Below are 18237 nucleotides of genomic sequence, written 5' to 3' on the forward strand. Positions count from 1 at the left end.
TCCAAAGTCATTCCACACTCTTCCCCCAAACACGGTCAGGTCTGTTACAAGTTGGTCCTGGTACCAACTTGTCTTAGTCAAGATTCTATGGTTGTGATGAAACACCATGACCAAAAAGCAAGTTGGGAGAAAAGGGTTTATTTGGCTTACACTTCCACATCTGTTCATCATCAAAGGAAGTCAGAACAGGAACTCAAACAAGGCAGGAACCTGGAGGCAGGAGCTGATGCAGAGGCCATAGAGGGGTGCTGGCTTGTTCCCCATGGTTTGTTCAGCCTGCTTTCTTACAGAACCCAGGACCACCAGCCCAGGGGTGGCCTCACCCACAATGGGCTGGGCCTTCCCCATCAATCGCTAATCAAGAAGATGCCTTACAGACAGATCGTATGGAGGCGTTTTCTCAGTTGAGGCTCCCTCCTTCCAGATAACTCTAGCCTGTGTCAAGTTGACATCAAACTGTCCAGGACACCAGCTTAGTGCCCTGGTGGAGCACTAGGCAGGCCCTGGAGTCAGGGTCTAGGATATTGATTCAGAGAGTCTGGAGCTAGAAGGAGATAGCTGTGGGCGCCACCACTCAGGGTGCAGCTGTCCGCATTGGTGGTACACCTGGATGTGCGCTGTTTCAGCCATGGGAGAGCGTCTCGTCTCCGAGGCTGCAAGGGCCTCTGCCCCTGGAGGGTGGACCAGTGTGCTGTCTGCCTGCTCTGAGTGGAGTGCCGGCATGTGTGCTGGCCCCTAGTTGGGACTCGCTTCTACTCCACCAGTTATTGACAGGATGAGGAGAGAACACTGGCTGACAAAGGGTTGAAGAACATTCTGGAGAAAAAAAGATCTAAGAGATACTGGAAACTTCTCAAGCTGCTTGCTACCTTATCCCCCAACCCCATGGTACCTGGACCCAAATACAGCTCTTAGAACAACGTCTGAATCCCCACTCCTGGGAGCTGCCAATTTACCACCCCGCCTCGACCTCACCATGCAGTGAGTATTCAGGGCCCAGGAACATAGAACGATTTCTAATGTCAGCGCAGCCATGGCTTACAGACAGTATCTCCTGAACTCAAGGTTTTCTGTTTGGCCAAAGTGTAGTTCCATTAGTGTCACCTTCCTCTACCAGCAACGCCTGCTAACTGCCACCACCTCTATTCAAGCCCAAAACCTGGAGACAGCTGGGACTGTAAAAGAGCTTGAGCCCAGAATGGGATCAGGGCAGAGCAGGGCATGAAGCCACAGAAAGTAAAAAGGTTCCCCTACTGGGTAAAAGGAGAGAGAGAGAGGAAGAAAGAAAAAGAAAGGAAGGAAGGAAGGAAGAAAGGGAGAGAGGGAGAGAGAGAGAGAGAGGAAAAGAAAGAAAAGAAAAGATAGATGATTATGGCATGGCTTTGGCTATTTTAATCCCTCAGTTCCTAAATTCATGTGTAAGAACTGAGTGATTGCCATGCCAGCTGTTCACCACTGGAGTATTCTGAATTTGAGCAAATGTTTACCTTCATGTACTATGTTAGTGTTTAGTGTTCTTCCAACTGGAAGTGCTCCCCCTGCTGTCTCCTCTGCCACATGCAGCTGTGTTAAACCCCTCCGCTTTCCCTTGCCTGGAATGTTCAATTCCCCTTCTGAAGGATGGCTTTGCTGAGGACAGAATTCTTGCTGCACTGAGCTTTTAGCTCTTTGAACGTGTCTCCTCCCAGTCTTCTAAGAATCCTGCGGGAGCACCCTGGGAGCTCTCTATCTGCAATATGTTCTTTCTTGCTGCTTTTAAGACTCTGTCTTTTTACTTTTACCATTTGGCTATCTTGTATCTCAGAGCATTCTCCCATTATTGATATCGTGAGCCACAGTAAATCCTCCCTCCCTTGCACTGCTTCTGTGACATGTCAATCAAGCATGGGGTGCCCCACCCCCCAAGGTTGACGAATTCCCACACAGGCATCGCTTCTCTTTTTGGTGCTACTGTGAGCTGAACATTCCTGTTTGATGATGTCACATGGACCCCCTGCTTTGCTCACCACTTCTCAGTCTTTTTTCTTTTTATTTCTCTAACTGGATAATTCCAATGGCCCTATCTTAGGACTTGCTGATCTTTCTCCTGCATAATCATATACACTACTGAATTTTCCTGTAGATACATTCCTTGGCTTCAGGACTTCTGTCTGGTTATTTGCAATGGTTTATATTAGAATATTTAGCTTCTAATTTATATACTGCTTTTCTTTTTTTTCTTTTTTTTTTTTTTTTCCTTTTTTTTTGGTTTTTCGTGACAGGGTTTTTCTGTGTAGCTTTACGCCTTTCCTGGATCTCACTCTGTAGACCAGGCTAGCCTCGAACTCACGAAGATCCGCCTGCCTCTGCCTCCCGAGTGCTGGGATTAAAGGTGTGCGCCACCACCACCCGGCTATATACTGCTTTCTTAATCCCATCAGTTGACTATGGTTTCTTGTTATCTGTTATAGCTTGTTAGACTATTGAGTTTCTCCCTTCAGCTCTCACACACTGGTTTTAGCCATTTGGTCTCAGGTTAAGTCTGGGTAGATGGAATTGTTTCCGGGTGCAGGGCTGTGTGTGTGTGGTTAGGTCTGGGTCACATGGCTGCTCTTGAGTCTATAGTGGAGACTGCTGTTTGCAGACCTGTTATGAAGAGCTCTGGTGACTCTGAGTTCTGTTTGGCCACAGGATAGATTGAACTGTCTCTGGGACCATGGTCTATGGGGCTGTCACTAAAGTGAGGACCACTCTATGACACTGAGATGATGCTTCAGAGTGACGGACAAGCATATGTTCAAGTGGTTCCTGGGCTGACATGCCTGCTTTTAGCTAGTTGAGAAGGCCTGAAGCCAATTTATAGAAATATTCTAAGACTCCCAGGATAATAAAGTGAGAAGTCACAAAGAGGAGGCTAAGTGCCTTCCAGTCCTCAGGCACAGCTACTCTTTGGCTTAAAAGGGAAGCTGGGACTGGAATCTTGGGTCGTTAACAGAGCTTTGGGACAGAGATTGACAAGCCTGTCCAGGGACTCAAGATGGTGTGTCTCCTGGCAGACCCCTGAGTAGCCAGCAGGAATTAGAACTAGGCTCTAAGGTCCAGATCAGCCAACCCAACCTAGGGCCCCTGGGTGATGAGACTCTGTACAGTTCTTTGTGTAAGACTGTCCCTGGGACAGCACAGAGGGGCTGGAGCTGCAGGGCTCCTTCAGAGTCTGTCGGGGGACGGAGCCTGCAGACCTGTCCCAGAGGCACATAGATGCATCTCTAGTCAGTTCTCTGTGCTGTCAGAGTTGTTCCCAAGACAGACTGCATCCAACACAGCCTAGAGCCAAGCCAGGGCCCCTCCGACAGTCTGCTGTGAGGCCGAGTTTTACAGGCCTGTTGGTTGTGTGGGTCTTCTCTGGGTCCTTCTGCGAGCTGGTCCTAACATGGGACAGAGTAATGTGATCAGTGTTTGATGGAGCCATCCTGGTGGAGCCTCTATGCTTCTGTTCACACATCTGTACCCAGTAACAATGCTGTGTGCTAAAGGCACGAGCGATATTGGGGCCTTTGGGAGAGCCTGCTCCAAGACCACCTCCAGGGTATGCAAAAAAAAATCCACAAATGCAGTAAGGCTAGACTTTCTGAGGGGTAAATAAGGAAACACACACTTTCTGATGGTGACTTTCTCTTTTACTTCATCTTTAAAAAGTCTTTCTGAAAAATCTCTGTCTCCACACAGCTACATTCTTAACATACATATACATATCTCTCTTTACATACATACCTCTCTCTCCTGCACATCTCTACACACGGTTACATCTCTCTTCTATACAGCTTCATCTTCCTTGTCTGTAGCTAGAGTTTTCCTGACTGGCCCACAGTCAGGACAAATCTCTGACATCCGCCAGTCCCACAGTCATTCAGACCCAACCAAATAAACACAGAGACTTATATTGGTTACAAACTGTATGGCCGTGGCAGGCTTCTTGCTAACTGTTCTTACAGCTTAAATTAATCCATTTTCATAAATCTATACCTTGCCACGTGGCTTGTGGCTTACCGGTACTTTACATCTGGCTTGTCATCGTGGCGGCTGGCAGTGTCTCTCTCTCAGCCTTCCACTTCCCAGAATTCTTCTCCTTGTCCTGCCTATACTTCCTGCCTAGCCAATGGCCAATCAGTGATTTATTTACTGACCAATCAGCAACACACTTGACATACAGACCATCCCACAGCACTTGTCTCTACACAGTTACAAATCTCCACACAGGTACATCTCACACCACACAGCTGCATCTCTTCCTTCATCTCTCTCCTCTCTCTTCTCTCTCTCTCTCTCTCTCTCTCTCTCTCTCTCTCTCTCTCTCTCTCTCTCTCTCTCTCATAGCTACATCTCTTTCTTCACACTTCTTCCTCTACAGCAAAGACTCTGGACAGATATGAATCACATTTTCAGGGTCACATGGCATTTCTTGAGTAAACAAGTCATTCCCATCACACAATTCCTCTCAGGCTAAGTATGCCACACTGACTGGCCAGTGAGTAACACGTGGCCATACACGTAGCCTGGGAGACATCACAGAGAGTGACATTGAAACCCAGGACCTAAGCAATAAACAGTTGACTGAACCTTGAGTGGTTAGGAATATGCGCAGAAAGCTGATTGCTGCAGGGAGTTTATGTCTTAATGTTATCAGCCTGACTTTGGTTCAACAAACAGACATCTGGGAACTTGTCCTTGTACAATTCATCTCCAGGGGCAACTAAGTCTATTTTGGATTTGCTCCAAGGTCTTAGCTAAATGTGTGAAAAGATGTCTTTGTAGCTGAGAATACAGTTATTTTCCCATGTCAGTCTGAGTATGAAAAATATCCTGGTATTATTTCTATTCATCAGAATTATACAGCTTAAGCAGAAATCATCTGACCATCCACAGCTATATATGTGCCCAGTAGATGGAATATATACATGAGATAAACACATAAGCAGTGGGAGAAATACCCATAGCTGTTTTTAGGGAAGAAATGTAGTGACACATGAGAAAAATTACAGACAGAAGCAACTGGTTTTCAGAGTCTATGGTCCTGTAGGCCTTGCTTGATGGGGTTCCTCCATCACAGAGTTATTCATCTGATGGGTTGACACCTGAACTATCAATTGCCATCTACTGTATATTCCCATGGCCTCTGGCAGCACATGATCTGGCTTGGCCTATCATCTCCTCTGGGGTAGAAATCCTTAGGTTTCAGCTGTGTGGTGGTGGCATATGACTTTAATCCCAGGACTCAGGAAGCAGAGGCAGGTGGATGTCAGAGTTCATAGGACAATCTGGTCTACAGAGTGAGTTCCAGGATATCCAGGGCTACATGAAAAAACTCAGTCTCCAAATAAAAGGAAGGAAGGAAGGAAGGGAGGAAGGGAGGGAGGGAGGGAGGGATAAAAGAAAGAAGCAAAGAAAGAAAGAAAGAAAGAAAGAAAGAAAGAAAGAAAGAAAGAAAGAAGGAAAGAAAAGAAACCCTCAGTTTTCAAAAGTTTCACCTCACTTCTTGATTTTAGTTTTTACCACTTGAGAGTTATTTATTCATTAGTTTCTGGAGCTCTTGAATTATTCTTTTGACATTTAACCCATTCCTGGAGGCTCCAAAAGTAGCCTCATTGAATGGAAAAATGAGAACAAAGTTGCCTGCACGGTCATCTGGTGCATAGCCAGCTTCTGGAAGGATACCCATGGGCCCCTTCATCCTGTGGGGCTGTGACTGGGCTACTGGTGTATATGGAGAGAGCACCTTGCGAGTTGTATGGCAAGCCCTCAACTTTGGCTTGCTTTTGGCGCCTTCTCTTAGAAGCATGCGCTGCTTGTTCATCATTTCTCTCAGCTGGGAGGTCCGTGTGTGCTTGGGATAGACGTTGATGACTCTCTGCAGAACAGGGTTGGTTTTACTGCACGCCCTGCTTGTAAACCGTATGAGAGACACATAGGGAGGGGAAGCGGGGATTGTGCAGAGCTCAAGCTGTTTGCTCCTGGGGCTCCCTGGAGAAGCTCTGCTGCCCTTTTTCTCCTCCCTTCTTAGGTCGTTTAAGTGAATCAGTTCAATAACATCATGGACAAGACTTCTCTTCACAGAGACATCGGTGGAACAGTCCAGGGACAAAGCAGGGCTGTAGTTGACTTCTAGAAGCCATGGTTTCAGGTTTTCATCAATAAGGATGTCGAACCCGAAAAGCTCAAAGCAGTTGTAGGCCACAGGGACTGATGGAGCCACGGCCAGGACGGTGAGAATCACCATGTGTTTGATCTTCTGCCACAACAGCAGGTCATCCACATCCCCATTCCGAAGATAAGAGAAGAACCGGCTGAGGGTCCACTTGCAGCCTTGACCCACCACCTCTTTGATCTTCTTATACGAGGCCCCAGATTTGTTGATGCTACTGTTGGTCAGGTGGGCATAAGAGTCTTGCAAATTTCGGAGGTCAAACTTTTCAGTGGCAAACCTCACTAACCCTTCCTTGTACACATAAATAGTCAAAGGCTTGAAGCCGGTGACACAGACGTAGATGCGGAGGTCACACTTGTATCTACCCACGAGTAAAGGGTTGCAGATGTATTTCTGCACGACATACGTGCCGTTGAAGTTGAGATCTCGAATGTCACTGAAAATGATTATCCCCCTCCCACGAGACAGCTCTGCTGGCTTGCAGATCCAGTAGGTGGGCTTGGTACCCAGCACCTGCTTCTCCTTGAAGTACTCAGCTACGAACTTGGTGTAGTCATTGGGAATGATGAATGTCCGGGGTGTGAACTCATAGAGAGACTCACCGTAGAGCCTGCTCATGTATGCCAGGTGCTTGGCCAGGCAGTCCTTCCTGGTGAGCGTGGTCGTCCCCGGGTGGTGGTTCAGTCTCTGCCAGGGCTTGACATTGACGTGCTCTACCATCCGGAAGGAGGATGCCCTCCAGTACAGATTCCAGTCCTCCACATCCTGTTGCTGCTCGTCAAACTGGTCCCACCCACGTTCCAGAAGGACACTCTGTACAACTCTCGGTGTGGTTTCATCCACTCGGAACACCAGCGGCTTCAGGGCGGCCCCAAGGGCTTCATCTTCCTTCCCCAAAGGCTGTCCTTTCTAAACATGGATCATGCAGACGGGGTTAAACAACAGCTCAGGTGAGAGGTGGCATGGTTCCCTCCGTCCCACCCTCTAGGCTCCTTCCTGCCACCTCTGCAGACAAACCCACCTCCTCTCAGGCCTGCTTTTTCTCTCCTTACCTGTATATTATGTCCCTCTAGTGACAGGTTAAAGATGTTCGCAGTCACACCACCCAAACTCTTGTGAGCATTCATTGTAGCCCTCCCTGTGATCAGCACTGTTGGCATAAAGAGTGACAATAATTAACAATAAAAAATATGAATTCTTTAATAGATGAGTGAATTTAAACACAAATTTTTTTTAAAGTTGAGAGATTGAGTCAGTAAAGTGCTTGCCACGTAGGGGTGAGGACCTGAGTTTGGATTCCTGACACCCACATAAAAAGCCAAGTACTGGAGTGGAGATTGCTGGCCAGTCAGCTTAGTTCTAGGTCTGTGAGAGACCCTGTCTCAAACAATAAGGTAGGGACTGATAGAGGAAGACATCCAATATCAACCTCTGGTGTGCTCACACCCATGAGGGTATGCCCACCTGCACACCCTGAATGCACACAAACACCCACTCACACGCACACAGAAGGTTGAAACAACGCTGTGTGATTCCCAAGAGTTTCCTCAGCCTGGACGTTCAAGGGCAGTAGGCCAGCTACCCAACAGTTCTCCAAGTACCCGCCTAAGCCAGGTGGTCACTGGGCATGCTCAGGGGCCATTCACATAAGTGGTAATTTGTAGGAAACCTACCCAAAACAAAGCAATGATAATGAGCTAGTCACTTAGGAGGCAGAGGCGAGTTCCAGGCCAGCCTGGTCTACATACTGAGTTTCCAGGCTTGCCAGGGTTGACACTTCCAAGGGAATCAAGGTCATTTTTGAGAAAGTTATACCTGACAGTGAAGTCATGGTGTCTCTGTGACCTAGAGAGAAAGAGACAAATGGCAAGGCCTTTTGGGGGGAGATAAACATCTAAATGCCTAAACAGGCTCTTCAAAGTATCCCAGTTAAGGCCGCTTTAATGTGTTTTCAGTTGTTTGGGGACAATATTAGCATCATTTGTATCCTAGTTTATCACAAAATGACATAATTAAGTTTCTGGATGGGGATTCTGTGGTGTTGAAGAGCTTGTGATCCCTGAAAAAAAAGAGAATTTTGACAGATGACGAGAAATAGTAGAGGGCAGAAAGGAGGAAAAGGAGAAGGAAGTGAGGAGGGTGAATGATAGGGTACCTGGCGTGCTCACCCACCTTCTCTCCCAACTCAGAAGCTGGGAGTTGTCCTCAATGGAATAGGGACCATGCGTCTCCAAGCAACCGTCTTCACAAATGTGAGGTCCACTGTCACAGGTGGCTTGTCACCGAATTGTACTGAGGGCACTGGGTTAGGACGGACAGGATCAACAGAGCTGCGTGCATTCCAGTGTTACTACAGCCTGGCAGGGACAGAAAAAGAGATCCACGTGGCTGTTAAAGCATTAATCCAGTTCATTGGGCCATTTTCAGGCTGCGTTTAATGGTGTCAATAAGCATTTCAAGTTCTCTCTGTGTGTATGCTGTGTGTGTGTGTGTGTGCCAGTGTGTATACGGTGTGTGTGTGTGTGGTGTTTGTGTGTGTGTGTAGTGTATGTGTGTCAGTGTGTATATGGTGTATGTGTGTGTGGTGTGAGTATATATGATGTGTGTGGAGTGTGAGGGAGGGGTGTATGTGTGTGTGTATGGTGTATGTGGTGTGTATGTGTATATTGTATGTGTGCCTGTGTGTATATGGTGTGTGTGTGTGTGTGTGTGTGTGTGTGTGGTGTGTGGAATGTGAGGGAGGGGTGTGTGTGTATGGTATATATGAGTGTATTGTGTGTGTGCGCCTATGTGTATATGGTCTATGTGTGTATGTGTGGTGTTTGTGTGTGTGTGTGTGTGTGTGTGTGTGTGGTATATGGAATGTGAGGGAGGGGTGTGTGTGTATGGTGTATGTGAGTGTATTGTGTGTGTGCCTGTGTGTATATGGTGTATGTGTGTATGTGTGGTGTTTGTGTGTGGTGTGTGTGTGTGTGTGTGTGTGTGTGTGTATGGTGTTTGTGTATATGGGGTGTGTGTGTGTGTTGTAAATTGTGGTGTGCATATACAGAGGGGCCACAGTCATAATGGTGAGTGACACATTCAAGTTAAAAATACTTTCCTTTGGCAGAAGTGTAGGTCAGGGGTAGATCATGACCTTAGAATGGGCAAACCCTGGGTTTGGCAGCACTGTGGAGCCTGAGTTACGATTTCGTAAGCCAATATGGGTGAGGAAAACAGACTGAGGAAAATCTAACTAGATCTCGCCCACGTTTCGCCATCCCCATCTTCTCCCACTCTGGCGCAGAGCTCCCTGAGGCTCTGGAAGAGTACGGTGCTGAGCGTGGCTCTGCCCACCTTGAGATCTGCTGCTAGGGCCAGGCTGCCTTTCCAGGCTGTGCAATCTGCAAACTCAAGCTCCCTTCTTCCACAGAAGCAAGACTTTCGGTTGGTGTTCCTCATAGAGATTACTGAGCAGCCCAGCATGCGTATGGATCCACTTACAGGAGCTGTTGTATGGGCCATGGTGTGGACTATGGTGTAAAGTATGACGTGGGCCATAATGTGGGGCCATGGCAGGGACTATGATGTAGACCACAGTATGGGTTCTGGCTGTGTTGTGGTCACAGTCCACAGTCCACAAGTCCACTGTGATGTGGACTTGGTCGTGTCTGGACCAGGGGTTCCACAGGGGAGCGCAGGAGCTGATAACAGCAACATCTGGCCTCTCGGGAAGGTACCCTTTCATTCAGAGAAACCATGGGACCTGATGAAAAAGGTCTCTCTCCCTGATCAGAATGGCCCACTCTTGGCATGTATTCTCTTATTAGTAATAATTTGCTTTTGTTTTATCAGCTTCCCAAGAAGCTGGGCCTGGGATTTGCAGTTTTGATAGCTGCCAATGTCTCAAAGTGTATCCCGGTCTCTCCAGTCAGAGTCAGGGCCTGCCAGGATGAGCAAGCTGATCTTATCAGTCACAGAGCTGTTGGACTAGAGGTAACACTGCCCAGCACACCCCTTGCTGAGGGATCTGAGGATACACTGTTTCTTATGGTGTGGCAATATCTCACACCCTCTGTTGTGAGAAAATCAGTCTTTTTATTTTGTTCAACTCCCAATGGGACGAGCTCTGTTTCAGCCAGTGCAGCACAAGAAATCATGCTCATCTGTACTGACCCTTTCAACCCAAGTAGAGAGAGAGAGATTCACTCAGCACCTTAACCCAAGGCCCCAGATGGGTCCCACTGGCGGCCATACAGGCATCATTGCAGGGCTCATACAGCTGCTGCTGGCTTGGTGCTGAAGGGTCCCCTCCGGTGGATGGTTTCTCTGCTGGAAGGATTGAGACAGGGTTGCAGAGTGTCCCTCCAGATGTCTGGGTATCTCTGCACGGTCCCTCACTGTCCTCTTCAGGTCTAGGGGCTTAGGAAAGGCCACTTGGCGGCTTCACACACATGGAGCCAGTTTGCTCTGTTCCTGTACCAGGTGCCCTGCCCATGACGGAGCAAACAAGAAATCAGCAAGCCAAGGAAAGGGGAGGGAGGAACAGAGCTGTTACAGTCCTTGTGACTTACCAGAGTAAGACATTTTGCACAAGTTTTGCACGTGTGTGTGTGTGTGTGTGTGCGTGTGTGTGCATGTATGTAGTCCTGAAGTGAATGCCACGTCTTCCTCAACTGCTCTCCACCTTAGATACTGAGGCTGGCTCTCTCACTGAGCCGGTGAAACTGGTTTCAGCTAGTCTGGCTAGCCAACTTGCTCCTGGGGTTCTCTGGTTTCCCTCCTGTGCGCTGGGGTTACAGGTGGGTTCCGACATCTACTCAGCTTTTCCATGGCTTCTGGGGATTCAAACCTTGGTCCTCACACTTATGTGGCAGCACCTTCTTACCCACTGAGCTGTCTCCGCAGCCCTGCACATTCCCCTCTATCAACCTCATGAGAAAGCACTCCTGGGCACAAGTCATCCGTGGGACTCACCCACTGCTCATGCCTACTGCAGCTCCTCCGCTTTCTCACAGCGCCTCTCTCACCTAAGTCAGAAGCCAGGAGTCTGGCACCACAGTTAACCCCTAAACCCAAAGTTCAGAAGAAAATTCCATTCCAAGACAAAGAGATGTCACAGACCTTAACATCTGCAGAATACATCCCATACACCCCAGACTTTCACCTCCCTCTTCAGTCATTAACAATGTGTGTGTGTGGGGGGGGCTGTATCTGTGTGAGTGTGGTTGTTACAATGTGTGTGTGTGGTATCTGTGTGAGTGTGGTCATTACAATGTGTGTGGTGGGGTATCTGTGTGAGTGTGGTTGTTACAATGTGTGTGTGTGGTATCTGTGTGAGTGTGGTTGTTACAATGTGTGTGGTGGGGTATCTGTGTGAGTGTGGTTGTTACAATGTGTGTGTGTGGTATCTGTGTGAGTGTGGTCATTACAATGTGTGTGGTGGGGTATCTGTGTGAGTGTGGTCGTTACAATGTGTGTGGTGGGGTATCTGTGTGAGTGTGGTTGTTAGAATGTGTGGGTGGAGGGTATCTGTGTGAGTGTGGTTGTTACAATGTGTGTGGTGGGGTATCTGTGTGAGTGTGGTTGTTACAATGTGTGTGGTGGGGTATCTGTGTGAGTGTGGTCGTTACAATGTGTGTGGTGGGGTATCTGTGTGAGTGTGGTTGTTAGAATGTGTGGGTGGAGGGTATCTGTGAGTGTGAGTGTGGTCGTTACAATGTGTGTGGTGGGGTATCTGTGTGAGTGTGGTTGTTAGAATGTGTGGGTGGAGGGTATCTGTGAGTGTGAGTGTGCAATGTGTGTGGTCTTGGTGTCTTGTCTATGCCTCACACTTCTGCCACCACGCCTTCCTGCCATGCCTCCCCAACATGGTGGACTGAAATCCCTCTCAAACTGTGAGCTACAGTGAGCTTTCCTCCCCGAAGGTGTTTCTGTCAGGTGTGTTTGGTCACAGGGATGCCACTCAACATTCTGTCAACACTTAGCAAAAGTTTATGTGGAGTCACGGTTTTCAGCTTGCTTGGGAACTCCACCGACTCCCAACGGAGTTTTCCCACAGCTCTGATAAACTGCCAGAGCTGAACACAAAAGGCACAGTGCCTTTCTATCCACCACCTTGTGATTCCCAGCTTGCATTTCTAGCAGCTTCCTCTTGGGGGAGCCAGCTAGCAGGTCTAACAGATGTATGACTGCAAGAGTCCTGGCCTCATGGCCAGCACACACTGCCAAGAGTTCGCTTGGCACCAAAGCTTCATATGCCCCTGTATGGGCATCCCCAGAGGCCAAGGCCAGACCGCCATACAAAAACTGCGTAAGGGAATCTAGCTATCTGCTAATGATAAGACCCAGGAAGAGAAGGGACCCAGAGCCACCATGGTGTTTTGCTGGGGAATGCCCAGACAGGAATCCCCACTAAATCTTGAAGGCCCAACTCAGAGCAGGATGATGTCAACCCAGATCTTGGTGACTAACCAGTCACCTATTACTGCCTACAGGAGCAGTAATGTGGGTGCATTCCATTATGTGACCAGGGTTCAGGTACCATGGAAGACCAGCCATGGGAAATTAGTAAGGTCGGAATTCTCATGTCAAGGAACATACCAACCACCACTTAACTGCATGGCAATGAGACCCAGTAAAGGCACTGTAACCCTCAAGCATGCTGCCAACAGACAGACACACGTTTTAAAATATGCAAAGCTTTCTCATTCCTTGCCTTCAACCACACTGATGTCACCAGAGCACAGACATCACCTAATGAACATCAACCCCCAATTCAGGTTCATTACTAGATCATTGTTAAAATTACAGGTTTTATGAGCTTTTTGTATCTGGTTCAGCCCTGGCTATAAGCATTCCAGGCTTAGGAAGGGGAAGGGCCCCTCTTTCCCAGACTTTGATGTAATCCAGGGCAGATGAAGTCCTGTGGAAAGAAACTCAGTGAAAAACAAGGCTTCTGTCTCTGGGGGAGGGGGGTAATGCAGACCAGGATGTATGTGTGTGTGCGTGCGTGCGTGTGTGCGTGCGTGCGTGCGTGCGTGCGTGCGTGTGTGTGTGTGTGTGTGTGTGTGTGTGTGTGTGGATAACACTCAGAGGCCAGAGATGCCCATAACAGCAACAGGTTCTCAGTCTGTTTTCCTCCCAAACCGGGCTCTCCAATCAGAACTAGTTCTCTGTTTGCATTCTATCTCCTTGGCACATTCTCTGCTTAAAAGACAGGTGGGCCGTGTGGCTTTCCACTTGCCCCAGGACAAGCCCAAGTGCAAGGCCATGTGACCAAACACCGTGAACTTCAGTCATGTAGGGACTGAGAGGGGAGATGGTTGACAATTAAGCAGAGGTGCCCTTTTAGGGGACCCTGCCACTAGCTCCACAAAAGCAGCTTCCACTGCTACAGAGTCTGTTTCCCTAGGGGACATCAGAGACTGAGTATGTGCAAAATACAAAACAGGAAACCCATACCTTTGAGTTTTGTGGATGTTGTGTTTGTGTTTGTTTTTTGAGATAAGGTTTCTCTACGTAGCCCTGGCTGTCCTAGAACTCACTCTGTAGACCAGTCTGGCCTCAAACTCACAGTAATCTGCCTGCCTCAGACTCCCAAGTGTCAAGATTAAAGGCATGTACCTTTCTACCGAAAAGGTTGATTTGCACTTTGGGTATTTTTTAAAATTGAACTAGCAGCCTTTTCTGGGTTCCCGGGACCTACTCTCAGTGATCTGCATGTCGTATGCCTCTTGGTTGTGCATGGTCTTATCTTCTAGTAAGAGCCTCCACCATGTCTGCTCTGGGGTCTGCTGGTCTTTGAGAACCCCGGGAACGCAATGACTACTTCTCACAGCTTAGCTCAGTGAGCTTTCACCATGTAGACATCTGGAATGTTCACCTTTATCAAGCAGGGACAGACTGTAGCTACAGGCCTCCAGCATCCTTTGTTAGTCCCATGACAAACACTTGGAAGACACTGTTGGAGGGAGGAGGTTTATGTTAGCTGCTGGTTTCTGATGTTTCCATCCATGGCCGGCTGAATGGCTTGTGTTAAAGGTGAGGCAGACTATCACAGCAGGGGGAGTGTGTGGCAGAACCACTCACTCCATGGTGGCCAGGAAGCATGAAGAAGCTGACAGAAGGACAGGGCAAGCTGTGTCTTTCGAAGACATACCCCCCCCCCACTTCCTCCAACTAACTAAGCTCTGCCCTCCTAAGTCTCAGTTTCTCAATATTCTGTTCAAACTTTGAATCCATCAGGAGATGGATGAGAGCATTGACAAGGACAGCCCTGAATCTCCCCCTTCCACTCAGGAGTACCTCCTTTTCCCTATTAGGACCCATGGCACTTCCCATGTACCTAATTCCCCAGTAGGCCATCTTGCTCAGTCACACACCCAACATCAACACTCATCTTGAAAACCCTGGCTGTCCAAAGGGTTTGAGTTGAACTCAGTTGACTCTCCTATCCCCAGAGTCACCACGTAGAGGAGCGCTCCTCCTTGGCCCCCTTTATCACAGATACAAATCCTAATACCATTTGCTCTGCATGACCAGCACCCAGGGCATCCCGGAAATGCATATTTTGGGTTGAAACATGTCCGTAGGTTCGGAGCCTGGGTGGCTCAGTCTACCTCTACCTCTGACTCGGGTCCTGTGGTGTTGTGCAGGCCAGTGCATACTCACTGACTAGCCTCTGCCCTCTCCAGAACGTTCTGGACTCTAGGAGTCACTTCTGCTGGTAAAGTCCCCACACTCGGCCTAAAATACAGGAATGGCCTCTCGTTGGGTACAGATGCCAAGTGGGCGTTTGTCACCTGTGCAGCTAGGTGGATATGGGCAAGAGGACAGAGGTGCTTGTTGCTTAGCAACCCACAGCCTGCTGTCCTCACAAAGGGAGGACCTTCCCTACCTCAGAGAAGACTGGCAGCCAGGACCCCAGCAGGTGAGCGCCAGAGGGGCTGCCTTATTTGTACCCTGGGGACTCCAGTGTCACCGCCCAGGGGCTCTGAGTCCTACCTGTCACAAGGAAGGCTACAGCCTCCTCTGGGGGTGGGACTTCTCTTCCTGGGATCTCCCAGTGCTGTGGGCTTGGGGAACCATGAAAGGATTGGTTCACAAAGGCGGAGGGGTTTCTAGAATACTCTTTAATATTTTGCCAGCTCCAGCAATGCTGGCCACACCCCTCCCTCAGCTAAGGTGGTTGTTAACGACTCCCAGTGTCCATGACAGGGGCCTGAGCACTGCCTAGGTGGTGATTCTCAATGGGAAATATTTCTTTCTGGGCCAACAAACCTTCTGATCAGCCCACTGAGTTGCCAGCCTTGCTGACTGTTGATTAACTGTTCATGTATTTCAGGTACAATAAGTCATCCTCAAGATGCTGGCTGAACTCTGCCAGGAAAATGCTGTGGGATATTGTTCTGTATGCTGTGAAAATGTGTTACTATGATTGATTGATAAGTAAAACGCTGATTGGCCAGTAGCCAGGCAGGAAGTATAGGATAGACAGGATAAGCAGAGAGGAGAATTCTGGGAAATGGAAGGCTGAGGCAGGAGACGCTGCCAGCCACCGCCATGAGGAAGCATGATGTAAGATACTGGTAAGCCATTTAGATAGCAAGAAGGCTGCCACAGCCATACAGTTTATAAGTAATATAAGTCTCTGTGTGTTTGCTTGGGTCCGAGCGGCTGTGGGACTGGTGGGTGAGAGAGATTTGTCCTGACCTTGGGCCAGGCAGGACCAAGAAAACTTCAGCTACAGGCAAAATATTAAGCCAGGGCTGGTGGTATGCAACCCACAAGACATTTTTCTTTCTTGATTTTGAATTATCTTCCAGCTCTAGATGCCGGTAAATTCTGTAAAAAATGAAGTTTAATGAAGTTTGTGCTCTTTATGAGCATAAACGGGAGGCTGGGTCTGACATGTATTGTTTGGATAGTGTATCCAGTCCAGGAGGTAGCAGAGGAAGGCAGTTTCTAGGCCTGGGTTAGCTATTTTAGGGACTTGGAAATCCTAAATTTATTCAGCAGTTTTTAATTTTCCCCTCCATTTGAGAAGATAAGCTTCTAGAATCTGGGTTCACTCTGTGCTTGAACATCCAGGCTGAGGGAGAGGGGCCACCCAGGCTAGCGGCCATTGCCAAGAGCGTTTGAACACAGAGACACATCTTCTGAACATCACATTTTCTCAATCACCAGACTGCCTGGCTGGGAGCCGGGTGTCTCTAGATTCCTGCTGGGTTTCCTTCTGGCTCAGTTCTCTCCTGGGCTGAGTACCCACATGACCTCATGGAAAGGCTTGAGAGAATATGGTACCCCAGTAACAGCCACACTGAATCTGGACTTGTAGCTACTGAGCAGCCCTAGAAAAGCATTGGCTTGTCCCATGGCAGGTCCAGGGTCACCTCTGCCTAGGCTGCTTGGGAAGGAGGCAGTACCGTTGTGGTGTACCCATCACTGTGGCCCAAATCCACCCCTAGTATGTATGGTCTTCTGAACTTTGATAGCTAAGTTTTCCTGTGCAAGAAACAGAATTCCCAACCCCACCAGGGCTCCAAGGACCCCTCCCCACCATCTCTCCAGAGATAAGAACTCCTTGACCCCCTATGTTAATTACATGTGTCTCTCCTTTTATTAACGATTATAAAATGATCATGTTTGTTTTAAGTCCATCAACAGCCCTGAAGTCCCAAGGACAATACACAAAAGTCCATTCTCTACAGTCCCCATCATCCCCAACCTGCAGGCACTGTGCCTATAGTGAGCTTGGTCTCCTGGTTGGGAAGACTATTGGGGACAGAGATGCTTTCATGTCTCATACATCACAATAGACAGTAAATGCTCTCCATTCCATAATCCACATGGAGCAGTCTTATGCTTATACAGGCCATCAGCCTTGCTCCTCTTCCAACCACACATAGAGGCACAAGAACCGCCCCGAGCAGTCCTGGTCAGAGCTCGGTCAGTAACTGGGTCCTGATTTTCTTTCTCTCCCTGATCTGTTTCCCTGGTTCCTCTCATTCCTCCTGACCCTCATAACCCTGCAAGATCTGAGGATGAAGACCTCAGAGTTCCGCTTTCCTCCACTCTACCACGCAGAGCTGGCCTCTTTCTGTGTGTGATCTGTCGCCTCTGTGATAAGAACATCCATCATCATCATTATCTCTCCTGTGAATTCCAGCCTCACTCTGTGATAATGTCCATGCAAAAAAAAAAATATTGAGTGTCAGCAACATATCAATTAACACGTCCAGTGCCAGGACTTTGGTATTTTACCTGAGTCAGACCCTCTCTGGGTAAGGAAGGGACAGCTCTATTCTTGGTTAGGTCAGCCTTCTGGGGATCTTGGCTCTTTCTCATCATCACATTCTGCAGACTGTCACTAGAGTGTACACCCCAGATCTGACCACTTCTTACCTTCATCCCATAGGGTAGGCACTGCACTCATTAATGCTCCCACGGGGCCTTCTGGACCTTCCTTCCCTTACCCTGGTGCTGACCCTCTTGTTGTCTTTCCTGTCTTATTGCTTAGTGACACCAGTTGCCCACAGACTCATTTCACACTGTGGAAAGGAGCAGTTTCTCCAGAGTGGAATATTATTGCTTTGCCCGGCTTTGCTGGCCATGTCTAAGACCATGCTAATTAAGCACTTATCAGGTGAAGGAATGAAGCTCCTAATCTGTTCATGTGGTGCAGTCCCGTGTGACATGTGAGCCTGTTTTGCATTCTCTGCATTAAGGATGAACTAGGAGCAAATAAGGCTTATGTCTCAGATGAGAGGCCCAGACAGGAAGACCTTCCTAAGCAAGAACAGCAGTGGGCACTGGGGTTCTCATCAGCAGAAGATGAGGTCCAGGTCTCCACATCCGCTGTCAATGACCCCAAACTTGCTCCTCTTAAGGATGCTGTGCCTTTCTCAGGATGTTACACAGTGACTCAGGGCGTGGGGATTGTGCATGCATGAAGCGCCTTAGGCTGCAGGGACACGTGTGCATAGTACAGACAGATCTTCCCAGCTTCCTATCTTAAAATGTCCCCACCTTTGTCACTGATGCTCTCAGGGCACTAGCTGGGGATGAGGAAAGCT

At 48.4% G+C, this 18237-nt stretch overlaps 1 protein-coding gene and 1 long non-coding RNA gene across 7 annotated transcripts; one reads left to right on the plus strand and one right to left on the minus strand.

Moving 5' to 3' along the window:
• Positions 1-5516: 5516 nt before the first annotated feature.
• Positions 5517-15008, minus strand: Ttll2 (tubulin tyrosine ligase like 2). Of its 6 annotated transcripts, none has more exons than XM_059272888.1 (6): positions 14834-15008; positions 10377-10489; positions 8354-8538; positions 7997-8026; positions 7234-7331; positions 5517-7090 (listed from the first exon to the last, which is right to left on the minus strand). In XM_059272888.1, exons 4-6 carry the CDS (start codon positions 8010-8012, stop codon positions 5540-5542), a joined length of 1665 nt encoding a protein of 554 aa, XP_059128871.1. In that variant the 5' UTR covers positions 8013-8026; positions 8354-8538; positions 10377-10489; positions 14834-15008; the 3' UTR covers positions 5517-5539. The 6 variants fall into 6 exon arrangements, with proteins under 6 accessions (XP_059128871.1, XP_059128870.1, XP_059128869.1 ...); XM_059272887.1 differs by having other exon boundaries at positions 10377-10492; XM_059272886.1 differs by lacking the exon at positions 10377-10489 and adding an exon at positions 14046-14123.
• Positions 15009-15826: 818 nt separating this feature from the next.
• Positions 15827-17816, plus strand: LOC131918676 (uncharacterized). The gene is made up of 2 exons (XR_009381055.1): positions 15827-17110; positions 17682-17816. It is a non-coding gene; the product is annotated as an uncharacterized LOC131918676 (long non-coding RNA).
• Positions 17817-18237: the final 421 nt, after the last annotated feature.

The sequence above is a fragment of the Peromyscus eremicus genome, chromosome 8b (genome assembly GCF_949786415.1).
Source record: "Peromyscus eremicus chromosome 8b, PerEre_H2_v1, whole genome shotgun sequence".
Taxonomy (NCBI): Eukaryota; Metazoa; Chordata; class Mammalia; order Rodentia; family Cricetidae; genus Peromyscus; species Peromyscus eremicus.

What these genes read in the sequence shown, in the direction of transcription:
- Ttll2 (XM_059272885.1), bottom strand. An exon ending in TAGAGGGACATAATATACAG is followed by an intron (nt 7,091 to 7,233) that starts GTAAGGAGAGAA and finishes ATCCATGTTTAG; the next exon opens with AAAGGACAGCCTTTGGGGAA.